Genomic DNA, 16,040 nt, shown 5'->3' with positions numbered 1-16,040 from the left:
GAGGACAAGGCAGACTGCTCCAGATTTCTTGCCTGGAGAATCCCACGGACAGAGGAGCCTAGCGGGCTGCAGACTGTAGGGCACGGAGTCCAACACAACTGAAGCAACGTAGCATGAACGCAAGAAACAGTGCAGCCACAACAGCCTGGACTGGATAGAATTGTTTGGGTCCCAGAACACGTATTTATTTCAAGAGCACCATGATGCTACCTGTACTATGATGGGGACTGTGAAGGGAATAGCCCAAAACTAGGCTGTCAGCTGGTAAAATAGACATGTGAGACGTTCACGGATGGCTTCCAAACTGATGCCAGGGGGAAGGGAAAGAACCCAAAGACGCAGCTCGGGAGTTGGAAGTTATTACTCAGGCATGCAGGGGTGGGAAGAGGGGTGGGAGTGTCGAGTTGGCACCAGTTTTTCAGAAACGGCTGAATAGTAATCATGTTTTTGTGAATTAAAGGCTCCCCTGTTCTCACGATTGGTTCCTAAGGTAATTATGAAAAGTTTTCTAGTCAATAGAAAGAAATGGTCATCAATGGAAACTGCAGCCTTCATCGTTTAAGAAAGAGTGCTTATTTTCAGTGCAGATAAAATATTTACTTAGCAAAAAAAAAAAAAAAGAAGGCATACTAATAAATGTCTATTATTCAGGTTACTCTAATCAGTGGATGCTAAAGAATGGCAAACCACTCTTTTAAATAAGCACTATATTCATTCATTTGTCATTTTGGAGTCTCTTTTTCAGTAAATAGTAATTTTGTTAAACTTTAAGGGTCACAGTTAAATGTTTAGCCTTGATTTTAATATTAGATCAGAGTCATTTTCCATGGTTTGCTCTTTTTCACAAATTATTGCTCTGCCTTGGTAAATTAATTGAAAGGAAATAGAATGAGACGAGGGTGAGCAGGGAAAATTTTCTTTAGCTTATTTTAAGAAAAAGAATATTCTTTCTTTGTCCATTCTGAACTTAGAAAATCATTTTTTTTCTATATGATACTGAAATATTTAACAATTCATTAAAAAAACAGCATTTACATTAAAATACAACCTTAAATACAGCCCTGTAATTTTTACCAGGAACCTTGTAAAATAGGATGAATATACATGCACGAATACTAAAACAAAAAAGACCATTCAACATTCACATGAAAAAGCAGCATTAAACACAATGTAATAAATATCCAGGATATCAAATCCACAAATTGATCATTATTCTGATTTAGATCCTTTTTCCAGTTAAGCCTTTTACTGTATAATTTATTATAATAACCTTACAAGTTAAACATAACTAATTAAAAACAGAATTCAACTTAATCTGACTGCTGAAATAGCACAATTATCAATATATTGCAGCATATATTTTAATTTATAACATATAAAACTGCCATTTTGGCAGGAAATACATATCCATATAACTAACTGCTCAATGAACTTCTGCAATGTATAAAAAATGTCAGAGTCAATAGTATGAAAGGAAACAGAAGCTAATATTATTTCTGAGATAATTTTATTGCCTTAGCTCTTGGGCTTTGGCAAAAAATATCTTAAGTTTCAATATATATCATATAATTAAATACAGTATTTACAAAATAGAAAAAAATCCAGCAAAGTATTGTAAAAAACACTGTCTTTACATATTTAAAGTGTGCTTTTCCTTACAATGCATGAGAGCCCTTTAAATTTTTACTTCCCATTGTCCCATATGCTTTTAAAATCCCTTCTTCCACCAATAATTCAGGGCTGAGTTTTTAAGAATGGAAACTGATCTATAATAAGAGTGTAAAGTCAAAGGTAAAGGTTGCTATATACCTTCCTGATGTTTTTCTAGATAAATTCTCTGGGTTAAAAGTCATTTAAAATCCAAATCATACATTTTACTTTTTACATTTTGCTTCTTCTGTTTTGTCACTAAATAACTCTAATAAACATGCTTTAAGAGATGTTGTATCACTTAGGAAGATTCTTTCTTTTGAAATGAATGAAAGTTTAAGTAGGCATCTACCACTTCTGTTAACCTGTCACCATCTTCTGTTTCAATGCACAAACAGTATTATTTCTTCACAAAAAACTGCTGAAAGAATAAATGAGATTCATGTTTACTGTTCCTTGTTGCTACAATAGGTGTTTTAAAAAGTGACTAATATTCACCCACCACTACTGAGTTAAATAACTGAGTTCCATAGTCCAGGATCTTATCCTGAGTATGGACCAGGTCTCTTGGCATGAAGACTATTTTCCGTTCTTCCTTACGAGACAGATGATCTTCCTTGTATTTCAATTTATATTCCCTAAACCACCAAAATGTGAACCCAAACTTTTTCCATTTCAGAATCCCAAGAAATCCACATGCTTGGTGTGTGATTAGATATCAGATAAGAGGACCTCTGTGAGAGGCTGGAGGATCTGGGAATTCTGAGGAGGAGGCAGGAGTCAACTTCCCCAGCTCTGCACAGTGGGAGGCACCCTCTGGGTGGTATTCCCATTATACTTCTGTCACGGAGGACTCTTGCCCAAGGCTGGATGGAGTGGTTATTTGCAAGTGTGGACATCAGTCATGCTTTCACACCTCCTGCAGCGGACATAACAGCACCAGATAAATTTGCATTCACATCTCTCCACGTGCCTGACCACATGGGTGTTGTAGCCTCGGCCACAGCAGAGGAGGTTGCAGCCATCGGCGCCCTCCGATGTGCGGTTGCACTCTCTGCCTTGAGTCCCTGGAATCCCGAGTTTCTTATCCTCAACACAGTAATTGGGAGACTTATTGACGTAGAGCAGATCATCCTTGCGGATTGGTATTTTCCTCTGATCTTTTTCTCTCCTGTGCATTTTCCTCTTTATTTTGTCTGAGATTTGGACACTGTTTTCATATTTATCCTTCAACAGATGGCCAATCTTTTCAAAAGAAGACATGGTTTTCCAGCATGTTTTCACAGCGCAGGAGCCGGAAACTCCGTGACAACGGCAGTCTAAAGACATCAACTTGGCGACAGCCTGCAACCAACAGGAATTGAATGAAACATCTTTCATGAACTGTTTAACCCAACAACAAAAGCACCACCCACCTAATCTCACTCTATTTCCTACTATATAAAAGCAATGGTTATATATTTCAATGAAAATAATAAAATGATTTTTAAAATACTTCAATTAAATAAGAAAATAAAATAATTTTAAAATAAGGATGTTTTTGGACCTAAAAAATCTTTTATATCGCTTAGAACCCAAATGTTTGGTCCTTCTCTTGACCCTACAGAGCAAACCTTTCTAATTTAAAACTGCAGGCCAGGCTAATAATGTCATCAGAGATGAGCTGAGATAACAAAGGGAAGCTACTTTTATTTCTAATCTCTCACTTAATCTTGGGTGTCAGAGGATGTTCATTCATGCCTCCATGCATTCATTTTAGCATCTTGCTACTTGGAGTGTGGTTCATGGACCAACAGCACCGGCACAGACATGCAGACTCTGAGCCCCCCACCAAACCTGCAGAATCAAAATCTACATCTTTGTAAGATCCTCGGGTGACTTGTATACACGCAGAAACACCTGTGGAACTTTACATATAACCCCTGAGATTCTCACTTAATTTGTCAGGGTGGGGTCAAGGCAATGACTTCTATAAAGCTACGCAGATGATTCCAAGAGCATCCAAGGATGAGATCTACCAAAGTGAGTGTACTTGGTTTTTATCACTGCAAAAACCAGTTATATTCACAGGGGTTTGGAGGCGGGGCATGCTATCCCCTAGTCACAGACCACATGAGAAACCCTAAATTGGTCCAAAAAGATGAGGCTGGAGAGTGTGGCTGCTCCCAACCAATTCTTCCCCTCTTCTGGAAAATTAATTCAAAACATATGTCCTATTCTTGATGGATCGGTAGCACCATTCTAACATGGAAAAGGAATAATATTTATATGATTTTTCACTTCTAAGTGCTGAGTTATTTTATTCAGACTGAGGAATTAAATGAGATTACATACATCGGTAAGAGCCCACTGCCTGACACACATTTAGGTCAAAATAAATGCCCCCTTCCCCTGAGGAGGAAAGTATAGGAAGAGTTGAGATAAAATTTCAAATAGAGCTAACCAAGCGAAAACAATACAGAGATTTCTAAAACAGAAGTTCTAGAGTTCTAATTTCTTACATACCGGGCTAGTCGGCGTAACTTCCTTCAATCCCCAGAGGATGGCAGAGCAGATTAATAAATTGTCAGGACTAACTGGAGAGTTGACATTCTGTCAACATGCCGGGTAAAATAAAAAATGATCTATCCATTCAATAACTTAGAAATTATGTGTGTAATCCTCCAAAGAAAGAAAAAACCCCACAGCTTAAATTCCACTTACAGTTCTTATCAAAACTATACAAAATGACAGGGGTTTATACTTAGCAATTTTCTACCACACTTGACATTGACATGTATGTGGAATGTTACATTTCTTAACAAATTAACTAAAGTTTCTGTACTATCTAATGAGACAGAGTATTTCAAACAATTTATTATATTTGCAGACTTGAATGAGAGCATATGGTACTGATTTATGTAATATTCAATAGTTTTTATTAGTGTTTAAAATAATAAACCAAACAACATTTAAACATTGCCCTTTATAGAACGCAACACATATGATTTTTTGAATTTATAAAACTAAGGAGCAAATAGATATGTCTATTTCTTGTTATCTTCAGTAAAATTTATCTTTCAATGATATGAAAACAATTCATAGAGTATGGTACACAAACTGATTCAGTTAAATTGATGGCATTTGATATTCACAAAACCTTCAATTCTTTAAAATATCTCCAGGCAAATAAATGTTAAAATATTGTGATCTGCCAACTTTGTTCAGATTTTAAGTGTCCGAAGGATGTAAGAAAATGAGAGCTTAATCAATGCCAGGTAGCCATAAAACAAATTGTCCAAAGAAAGCCAAAAATCTAAGAATGTAAGTTAATGCGTTGAAACCTGATCATCGTTCGTTACAGTCATCACTTACGATTTAGGACTGCCTCTTGCTCAGATTCTTGACTGAGGAGCTCACTTTTTCTTTTTATTAAGCAGTTCAGGCATCATGTAAGGTGTTGCCAATTTGCAAGGCATGGAGGACAGAACGGATGCTCACCAAAACACTTTTGAAACGTTTTAACTCTCTTCTATCAGTAAACTGCATCAAGAGGATGCAATAAAGACCAACTTCTTCAACAAATGAGACACTACTAGGAACTCAATGATATTGGGAGACTCTGATCTGGCAGGTTTTCCCGCAATTCCTCAGCCCACAATAGTATCAGTCCAAATCTGACACACTACCACCCAGGTTTGAAGGATAAAAGAGAAGACTGATTTTGAATCTGGGGATAACACCTGCTGAATTTGTATTGAAATTTGGGGTGAGTTTCCTGCCGTAGAAAACAAGATACTTTTAAATACCTGGAGTTAACTAAATTTTCCAAAGATATTTTTAAGGAATGTTATTCTACTATATTTTAATTCCATTACCCTTTTGTCCTTAAAAATAAGTATAAGAAAAGAAAGCATTTTTATTATACATGTGAATATTATTCACATTTATATTCTAGGATAGAAAGACAAATAACGTGACACACAATTTAAATGATGATACCTCTGTAAGACTCCAAGGAAGAAACTTGGGCAAATATGGATAAAATAAAGCAATGCAATCACCACAAGGAGAATTTGATGAAATGCAGAGTTCAAGAGCAGATAACATGCAGACACACATACACACAGGATTTAACTCTACGGAGCTCAGTGTTCCTCAGAGCACATTTTCATAAATTATTTTACTTGATTTAGCTTGATAGGAAAAAATCCCTTGCATATAGTAGGTAGTTAATGAAGAACATGTACCTGCTTATTATTCCAATTTGACAGAAAAATTAATAGCCTGGTTAAGACATTTGTCTTCCGTAAGGAAAACTGGAAATATATGATATGAAGTCTTTATATGCAGCAGGATAATTTTGGTGGAACAAAGAAAAATGAAAGTCGAAAATTCAAGTATATTTAAGAACACTCCAAAACACTCCAAAAATACATATTCTGAAGTTTTTCAGCTGGGAGTTTTAATTGATGTCAAATAGCCATTCTGAGTTGCAGTGATAGCAGAGTGATTTTCTAACAGGAAAAGTAAGAGAATAGCGAGCAAATGAGTTGTGTGTGGTTATGAGAAAATTCCTTTCTCTACTTAGTTGAGTTGTTAAGGTTTATAACGATATTAACAGAGGAATGTTTTATTAACTATTGCAAACAGATGTGCACATTTTGGTATAATATTTTTAAACTAGGGGAGAGCCATTAGGAGCATAGCATTTAACCTACTGGGCTCCCTGTGTTAAGTTTTGGTTTGATAAATTTATGATGAAGTGAAATAGGAAAGATGCATCATTAACACTTAATGTAAAAATAGAAACCGCTTGAGAAGTGGTCTAAGAAGTGACTGGCCCCACAACTTTGACTCAGAGGTAACACAGCTGGAGGTGACTGTTTTCCAGTATATTGCGTTATCCAAACTTCACAGAAATGACAAAAAAAAAAAAACCATTATGGAACATTTTGTGACATTTCATTTTGTCCACTATCAGATGATCTGTTTAAGTTTTTATGAAAACGGTGACATAAATTGTATGACTATATGCAGAATTCCTATTCCTCTGATCCATTTTGTCCCTTTCAGTTCAAAAATATATTTGTATCTGCTGAAAAGCAAAACATTTGCATGTTATTCAAGTACTTATAAATATTCTTGAAACAGGTCAATGAAATTTGGGGGTGGGGCCCATGCCACTTTTTTGAGTTACTCATCATAAAACAAATTATGGGGTAGGGAAACTTAAAAGTTTATGAGGTGGACATGGGAAGAATGGAAATATTTTAAGCACACCAAAAGAAATACCCATAAATATTCCAAGTCACATTATTCCCAGAAGTTCTGCCCTTGGAAGACATCACATCATTCTGTTAGCCAATCACCATTCAGCAACATTATTCTTGGAGTCATAACTTTAGGAATGGTGTCAGAAACCAAGTGGGAATTAGAGTATTTAAGGTCAGCGGTTAGAAAATAATCTATTCTGCTCACAGCACTACTAAGCGCCAGTACCCACATTGCTCTGAACGCGTTCCTACATTTGGAGCTTGGGATTTTGAGATGAGGAAAATCAACTCAATTGAATGCAGACCTCAAAACCTTACACAGAAGAATATGCCTATTAGATTAAAATCCTAATGGCCAATATTGAAAATGCAGTTGTTTGTTCTTCCATGTTAGATAATATCTTGGAAACCTGGTTGATTTTTGTTGTTGCTGCGGTAATGGTGGTGATGGTGGTTTTTTTTTTTTGACCACCAATGGAAAGAAAAATATTAAAATGTTTTGAATTGTAATACTTCATGAGAAAAGACCAACAAAAACATCAATGTAGTACCCTCAAAATATCCAGGTAATATTTTGTAATATTTTAAGATTCCATCTTGACCAATGTGGAAAAAATGAGATTCAGTGAAAAAACTGAAATTTATCCAAAATGCATATATACCTATAAGCTGAATTTTTGCTTCATAATTAGAAAAATAGCAAAAACCTCAGTAAAGTGAGGAGATTGTTTTATTGCCAACAAACAGTGGATTTAAATTGATGCTGAATAGTTGTATGTTTTTAATAAAATCAGAATATAAATAGATCAGATCAAAGTTAATAGTTAGAGGCAAATATTACTACCTAATTTAAAAAAAAACACATAAGATGGAATAAGATTAAATAACTGCCTAATATCACTAATAAAAATACATTTTAGAATACTTTGGGACTTTTCATAAGGTTGGAGACAACTTTATTCAAAAGAATGAATTATCACATGAATTTCCAAGTTTTGTGTTCTGATTAAAGTCTTTTTTGTCTCTACCCAGCTATTCAAAGAATGACTAAAGAAGATTTAAGATCTAAGGTGACAATAAATATTCATTTAATTGTTTTCTTATTTTTAAAACACATTAATTTGACCTGGAGTTTTTCTCTAGTTTAACTCTAGAGCTTTAAAGAACACATGTTAATTACATCTAATCTCTTTTACATCAATATGTTAGAAATAATAAAAATTCCTTTACTAGATATTATTTAAACTGAAGTGAAAACTCATTCATTTAATCTTTTTAAATGTAAGACTTTATCAAGAAGAGACATGGTGTTAGCAGGAGTAACTTTAGTGAAATAACTTAGAATTTCAAAACTGAAAAGTGAAAAGCTTACATAGCTATTTACTGATTTTCCTATTTCCTAATTTTCCATTTTGAATCAATATTCAAATTGAACTGAATATTCAAATTTGAATTTGAAATGTTATAGTGATATATTGAGTTTTCAGTTTTAGTATTTTAAACCAAAGTGGTTAAGTAAAGAAAACTGGCAGAAACTTGCAACTATTCCAAGCGGGTTCCATTTATTCACTTTCCAAAAATGTAAAACAAATGCAACATATACTTTAAATATTCCTGAGAGATACCGCAACTTACTTTAATTTATTGCAGGAGAATGTGGCAGATTGTAACGACTACTTTGGGACCGTTGCAGGTTATTGAATATTTACAATAATATAGGATATGTGGTGATATTCCCATCCTGAAAAGATTATTACAAAATAGAAAATATATATTCCTAAGAGAGGTTTTAACTGTTTTTGGAAAATCACTATGAATTGCCAAGTAATTCAACTATGTTGTAGAACTCAAAGCTTATTGCATCAATATTCATTAAAATAAGTATATAAAAGTTAAATTAAGCTACAAATTACTCCATCTTAAGAAAATTTAGTATTAAAAATTCATTTATAAGGTTAATTAGATGGTAATTCTTCAAATTTTCCTCTCCTTGAACCTTTAATATATCTATATTTTAAAATACCCAAATATTTAATATATCTATAGTTTTTTACATTTATCCATACTTCTGTTTTTACAGTGAATCTACATTGCTTTATAATAACTACTTCCTTTAAATAAATTGTTTTTTACAAAAATTATTGAGCTATGTATTCTGTAATGTATTTGAGAACATTTTGCTAGACAAAGGACAGACTGATAACTTCTTTAAGATGCCATTGCCAATGAAAAAATATATTTGAAAAAATATATTTAAAACAATAATGAAAATTCAAATTTGAGAAAATGAAATTTGATTTGGTCCCGTTAGAAAGGCAGATACTGTAAGTCTTATTTGGGTTTCTACAACTAATCATCTAAAGGGGTGGAATAAAACGACCCAATAGGCACTAATACTTCTATTATTTTATAATTGGTGTTTTAGGTATACGAATATACAATCACATATATTAACACATTCTATAACAAGATTCAAGTCACATCAGATGGAAACTTAAACTAAATCAATGTGGTCAGTACAGGCTCATGAAAGAAAAAAAATATATTTATATATATAGTTGCTGTTATACATATATAATAAAAATTTCATATATATATATATATATATATTTTTGCCTGAAAGAGTTTTAGTTTTTTAACCATTTGACTCTTTGGTCAGATTGATCCAGAAATGTAACCCTAGTGCTATTATGCCTAAAGGCACTGGATTTCTATTCCATTTTCTAATACATACCTGCCTTCCAGCTTCATTGTTATGTAGGTTCATTGCTAACAGTACTTTGCTTTCCTTTGCCGTGGTGTTTCTGATGGGGAAATCTAGGAACTTTCTGCTGAACCACATGCCATACTGGACATCATCGGAGCAGCCCCCCCAGTGCCAGCCTTCACTCGCTGAGCCGCCGTTCTGCAAGGTGGTGTCACAGGAACACTCGGTCATGTTGCCTGCGCTGCATGACCTGGTCACAGAATGCACCAGGCCTGCAGCCATCACAGCATAAATAAATGCCGTTTCCTTGGTGCCTAGAATAAGAAATAAGTTGCTAAATGAATGAGCCATACCACTCTCTGCTTATGTTCATAACAAAGCCGCCTACTTACCCTCTTATCAGGAAAGCAACTTCTCAAGGGATGCTTTCATGAGTACACATTTACAAAGGACAATTTCATATTGTTCTCATATTTTAAAAAAGCAACATTAATTTTCAGCATGATTTTCCTTTATTGTATGTCATTAATTGTCCTCATACCCTAAAATCATGTTTGTATTTTCAATTTGAGATGTATGTCAGCACCCAGCTCAGCACTTAATAGACAATGAAAATTCAACAAATACACATTGAATTCAAAATCTCTTGCATGGACACCGTAAATAGTTAGACAACGCCCCAAGAAGCCCCGCTTACCTTTCTCTTTAAATTTAAAACATTATCACAAAACACAGGCTGAAAAATTGGTGTCACTTTTGTTTGTACAAAAAAATACATGTCAAGATGCAAACTAAAATTAAGCAAAGACTAAAGCAATTAGGAGATAAACTTTATAGTTTACTTTCACATCAAAGATGTTTTAATGATATACTGAATAACAATATTAATGTGAAAGTTAAATATTATATTCATATTCCTATATACAATATTATATCCTCTCACACTACTAAGGGCAATTAAAGATAATTGAAATGTCATCAGCAAAAAAAAAAGAATTGTTATGGAAAACCGTTGAACACTGACTATGTATATAACACATCTGCAATAGGTTTCGAGCTAAAATCTTTGAAAATTGAAGTCCTATTAAAATATTAGTAAAATGGACCAGAAGGGACCCAGCAGGCGACTTTCCCCGTCCTTAGAGATGTACAGATTGAAGTAGAAACGTTATCACGCCGTTGTCCAATAAACTGATTGGTTTATTTTCAACAGCTGATGCCTCTACATTTCAGCAACTGTGAAGAACACATTCTCTTTTTTTCTTTTTGCAGGGAGTCGGTTCTCTTTCGAAAGGGTGTGACAGCCAAAGCGCAGCGGGGCAAAAGCGATGTTTGGCGGCGGTGAGTGTAGGGACCCGGCGGGGAAGGGTCAAAGGTGGAAGGGGAACGGAAATGAATATGAAAAACGACTAAGAATCTTTCAGAGCCCAGGTTCTGAAATTCTTTGAATCTGCTGACACCTCTGTGCCTTTATCCTTACTAAGTCGCTAGGCACGTGGGAGTGGAACTTTGTTTCCCTGCGGATTCCCGCGCCTCGGATGTGCGCACAGGAGAAAGGGTAGAAGGAAAGGAATATAGGGGAAAACCAAAGTCGTGCTCGAGTTAGCCTCACGAGGGTTGTCCGGGAAAGTCCCTTTAAAATCGCCATTATTCCGTCTACGCGGTGTTCCCGGGAACCAACCGCCGTGGGGTTTCGCTGCAATTAGCCACTTGTCCAGGGCTCAGCGCGCAGCGGAGCTGCTTAAATCAAAGCAGATGCGGCCTCGGCGTTCCCTGCAGCCGACATCATGTTTCTCCAGCTGGTCCCCCACCTAGGGGGGCGCTACGGGGTCCGAGGGGTCGGCGGGGTGGAGCGTCAGAGTTTTTCTTCCAGCTCCAGCCGGGCGCCGCGGGAAGGAGGAAGAGCTACACTTCCACGCGCTGCGCTCCGGACCTGCGGTGTCACCCCACCCCCACCCAGGACCGCACCTGCACCCGGATCTGGCTTCCGTCGCCCCCTAATTCCCTTCCACTAAAGGACCTCTCTGGGGAATTTAACGAGCGACGGGACCGTACGAGCACTGTTTAATTTACAGGAACTGCCAGCCGCGAGAGTCCCGGGACTCACCGCTGCTCAGCTCGTAGCCAAAGAGAGGGCTGGTGCCCGGAGGGGCGGCGGCGGCCACCAGGCAGTTCCATCTCTCGTGCCTGAACTGGCTTCTGCACTCCTGAATGCCCAGCCGGGCGCCCTCGCGGATGCTGGGCAGCAGGTACGGTTTCCTCTTGCACAGCTCCTTCTGGCGGCTGTTCAGAGGCAAGTTGGCACAGCCCAGCTTCTCCGGAACCCCAAAGGAGGCGATGCCCAACCACCTGTAAGACACGGCCGCCCCTAGCGTAAGCCGCTGCCCTGCTCTCCTCCCCATGCCCAGATGTTTACCCGAAATTTAGGTCACCCGCCCTAGGGCTCCCGCCCCTCCTCCCCCGCCCCAGCTGAGAGTTCTCTGAGGCTGGGCACCCCGTTTTGCCACAAATCCCGTGCGCCCCTGCTGCCCCCATACTCACATCCAGTTTCCTTGGGCTCCGCAGGGGAACAGCGCGAACACGGCTGCCCACAGCGCGCACAGGCGGGACAGTCCCAGGAGCGCTGCTCTGTCCATGGCCCCCGCATGGAGTCCCCCAGCCCCAGCCACTCCTCTTCGACCCTCCCCACCCAGAGGCCGGCCAGGCCAGGTCAGTTCCCCCGCACCAAGTTGTCCCTCGCCTCCCTTGTCCCTGCAGACAACGTAAAAAGAAGGCCAGCCGTAGTAGGTGTCCTAAGCAGCTTTCCCCTCGCGAGCGGGGAGCAGCGTGAGGAAGTTGAGAAAGTAGCCTGGGGCCCTCCTCCGGCGCCAAGTTGGAGATGTGCAGGAGATGCGGGAGCGTCCGTCGCATTCCAAGGTGAGAAACTTCTGTTGATGTAGCTCTGTCTCCATCGCCCCCGGCCTCTCCTCCCATCTCCTCCCCCCACCCTGGCTGCGCCTGGAACCTGATTGGCCCAGCAGCAGCCCCTCATCTCATCATCCCCGGACTTCAGGCTCCCATTGGCTGAGAGCGGACTCCGCGGGGGGCGCTCGGGCCCGCTGCTTCCCGACAGCAGGTCCAGACCCTGTGTTCCCGACCTTTCCTCCTGTCTCAGTCTCCGGAGAGTGGGTCTCTGCGGGAGGAATACTGATACAAGCTGAAGACTATAGGGGCGCTTCTGTCTTAATAAACCTGGGCGAAGGTGTGGGTTGAACGGGCGACGTTGGAGAGGCACCCACCCCAGTCGCATATGGATTAATTACACTCTGGGTGGAGTGGCTGGAAATTCTCACTGCTCACCTTTCTTTCCTCTTCTTTACCTCACATAAGAATAATTTTTTGAGTCTGGGTTGGTACCAAAAAGTTGACTTGTCCACACCCTGACTGAGGTCTCAACATGTCAGCAGACTCCAGAATGAGAGAAATACTGTCAAGCTTGACATCTATCGTCATCTGTACAGACATTTATGGAAAGGGAAGATTCTAGCCTAGCATCTATTAATAATCTATCATATTTAAATTGTGTTAGGTGATTTCATTTTGCCGATTTGTCTTTTTTTTCTGCGATCTTTGAGAGCACTGTCAGAGACGGAGGGCAGAGAGTGGATGTGAGTGAGAACTGTCTGGAGAGTTCTAAAAAAAATTGACGGTCCTGTTCTCCTCAGTGCACACTATGCCTTTCTCAGGGAATTTGGACATATTGAAGACAAATTTTAGAAACTTATTTATGAAACACCTACTGTGTGTCCAGTACTGTGGGAATTTCTGAAGATAAGATCTCTTTCCTTAGAGGCACAAACCAGCCATAGAGATAAGTCTGAAACAAATTAATTTGAGATTATTAATAAAGAAAAACATAGAATCCAGCAAGTTACTCTTCTGGAGGCAAAGAGTTCAGATGCAGGAGAATGTTCTGGTGCCTGGCAGTTTAGAAAGATTAGCTAACCAGTGTTTTCCAGGATAGAAGATCTCTGGGGAGAACTCTGAAGTCAAGTGGCACATGCTTTTAGCTGTGATATCAGAAAAGTCTGTCTCACCTAATTGGCAACAGGAAATGTGTATGAGAGGCATCACCTACTCCTCAGAGGACTTCTGAAATGTTAATGAAATCTCAGGCTATACTAGCTTGTGTGTGTGTCATTCAGTCATGTCCGACTCTTTGTAACCTTATGGGCTTTAGCCCACCAGGCTCCTCCCTCCATGGAATTCTCCAGACAAGAATACTGGAGTGGGTAACCATTCCCTTCTCCAGAGGATCTTCCTGACCCAGGGTTTGAACCCAGGTCTCCTGCTTGAAGCAGATTCTTCGCCACCTGAGCCACCAGGGAAGCCCAGCTTAGTAGGTTCCAAATTCCAGACTTACTCAAAATAAAGATTTACTTTATTTGCTCTATCAGCAAATAAAGTATTTTATTTGCTGTATATCCTATTGGCCCAGAACAATAAAAACTCACTGAAATTCCCATCTTCTCCCATTCATTCCTTTATCCAACAAATATTTATTGAGTGAACGCTATGTACCAGGTCCTAAAGCCACATTGTAATTTTTAGAGAGTCAAGTTGATGATAGGGTGCAGTTACGGATCCAGAAATATTTTGGCTAATGGCTAGTGGCCTCTCTGAGAATCAGAGCCTTCATCCAAGCTCACTTTATTCTGGGGGCCTCTCCAGGAGGCCTCGTGGAGCACTCCCTGCTGAACCCCTGCCATGGGGCCCAGTACACCAGATTCTGGTTTTGAACACAACTTACCGAAGGGATTGACGTGGTGAGGAACATCCTGAGCAGATACCTAAGTGGCCGAGATGCTGTAATTAGAGAAGAGGCTTCCTCTGTAGGGGAACTGAGGGATTGGAGAACATGAATACTTGAGGGTGATTTTTCGAGCCAATTATGATACATGTTTTAAGGGAGTTGCTGGATTTTTTTCTTGTAGAAAGATATACTGAGCCTCTGTTATGGGTTAAAAAGTGGGGCTAGATAACACTGAGTTAAATAGTAGTGGAGTTCACAGCCCCATTGACAAGACTGACAAAGAGGCAGGGGGTCATAGCCAGTGTGGTGAACGCACTGGGGACACATGGCGCGCCAGGAACACGCAGGGGGATTACTTAATCTAGTTTGGGAACGGGGTGACTTGAATGTTGCCTTTGTTGCTACTCTTGTGGTCAAGCACTGTCCAGGCATCCAGATAAACCATGAGAGGGCCACTCACAGCATTCTATTCTTAGAGTCACTGGGTCAACTATTTTCAAGTCCAAGACACAGTTTCAGGGCCTTATACCTCTTGTGTATAATCTGAGGCCTCAGGGATCATTCTGTCCATACCTTTAAAGCAAAGAAAACATTTTCAGAAGTTGGTCCAACTGAAGAATCCAGCTTATCATTCAATGAGCAGACATTTAAGTGCTTATTTTGCATCAGGCGTCTCGAACTCTCATGCACTGAGAGCCTACATCCCCTCACCCCTCTCCCCTCTCACCACCCTGGGTTTTCTCTTAACTCTCTTTCTCTTCTCACTCCACACAAAGATTCAAACTCCTCAAGTTGGTACTCATTTTATAGATAAAGAAATGAACTTAGAGAGATGAAGAAACTTGCTTAAGACCACTCAGTTAGAAAATAGTAGAGTCAAAATAGATCTGATTTTGGAAGTTTTGCTCTTTCTACCACACCATACTGCTGCAGAACCTGATTAAAAAGTACTGATTGCTTGCTCGCTCTCTCTCTCTTTTTTTTTTTTTGGACCAAATCGCAGGTATCTGGTCTCAAGGTCCAAATTCCTCTTCAGTGATCTTTATACCACAGTTCACACGTCTCTCAGTCAAAAGAGTTGTTCTGTTCTCTGAAGATTAAAAAAAAAAAAAAAAAAACCCTCAATGGATAGGTGGGCCTCCTGAGGAGGTCTCCCCGAAGTCCAGTTTCTCAGAGGTGAATGGTGGTCTGCCTGGATGTCTTTCTGTTTCCCACTCTTTGCTGTTTGGATTGTGTGCACTGGGGGAAAGAGTGGAAAGAGCATGGGGCTGAGTTGGGTGATGGGGCTTCCAGTCAGCACAGTCAATTTCAACTTTGAGTCTCAGTTTTCTCACTTGTAAAATGATGAAAAGCTCTTTCGGTTCTAAAACTCTGATTGGAGTTCCCACAGGGCTGGAGAGAGGGAGGTGGTGTGTGTGGTTATGTGTGATTGTGTATGCCTGTGTGTGGTAGGGTGCAAGGGACTCGCTTTGCTAATGAATTTGCACTCCTAGGAGGAGGAACCTTAGCTATTGGGTTTGGCAGAGAGGGGCCCTGGTCTTAGGATGGCACAGGCTAGGGTGTTTTGCCTTCCATTTTTTACCTTCAGTTCCACTTTTCCTTGTGGATTTCAATTTAAACTAATTATTGACAGAAG

The 16,040-nt window shown here is 39.4% G+C and overlaps 1 protein-coding gene and 1 long non-coding RNA gene across 2 annotated transcripts in view; one reads left to right on the top strand and one right to left on the bottom strand.

Annotated features, from left to right (window-relative positions):
- Positions 1–900: 900 nt before the first annotated feature.
- WNT16 (Wnt family member 16) lies at positions 901–12,334 on the bottom strand. Its single transcript, XM_061165685.1, has 4 exons — positions 12,154–12,334; positions 11,720–11,961; positions 9,640–9,926; positions 901–2,994 (listed from the first exon to the last, which is right to left on the bottom strand). The coding sequence occupies exons 1-4, from the start codon at positions 12,246–12,248 to the stop codon at positions 2,530–2,532; spliced, it is 1,089 nt and encodes a 362-aa protein (XP_061021668.1). The 5' UTR covers positions 12,249–12,334; the 3' UTR covers positions 901–2,529.
- The window catches only part of LOC133072437 (uncharacterized), a 22,658-nt gene continuing 16,550 nt past the window's right edge, over positions 9,933–16,040 (top strand). Inside the window, exons 1-3 of the long non-coding RNA XR_009696735.1 lie at positions 9,933–10,953; positions 11,688–11,861; positions 12,370–12,528. This is a non-coding gene — a long non-coding RNA (uncharacterized LOC133072437). The remainder of the gene's footprint in view (positions 10,954–11,687; positions 11,862–12,369; positions 12,529–16,040) is intronic.

This window comes from Dama dama, chromosome 18 (assembly GCF_033118175.1).
Source record: "Dama dama isolate Ldn47 chromosome 18, ASM3311817v1, whole genome shotgun sequence".
Taxonomy (NCBI): domain Eukaryota; kingdom Metazoa; phylum Chordata; class Mammalia; order Artiodactyla; family Cervidae; genus Dama; species Dama dama.
The sequence above is the reverse complement of the archived record's forward strand: the minus strand, read 5'-3'. Positions and strand labels throughout refer to the sequence as shown.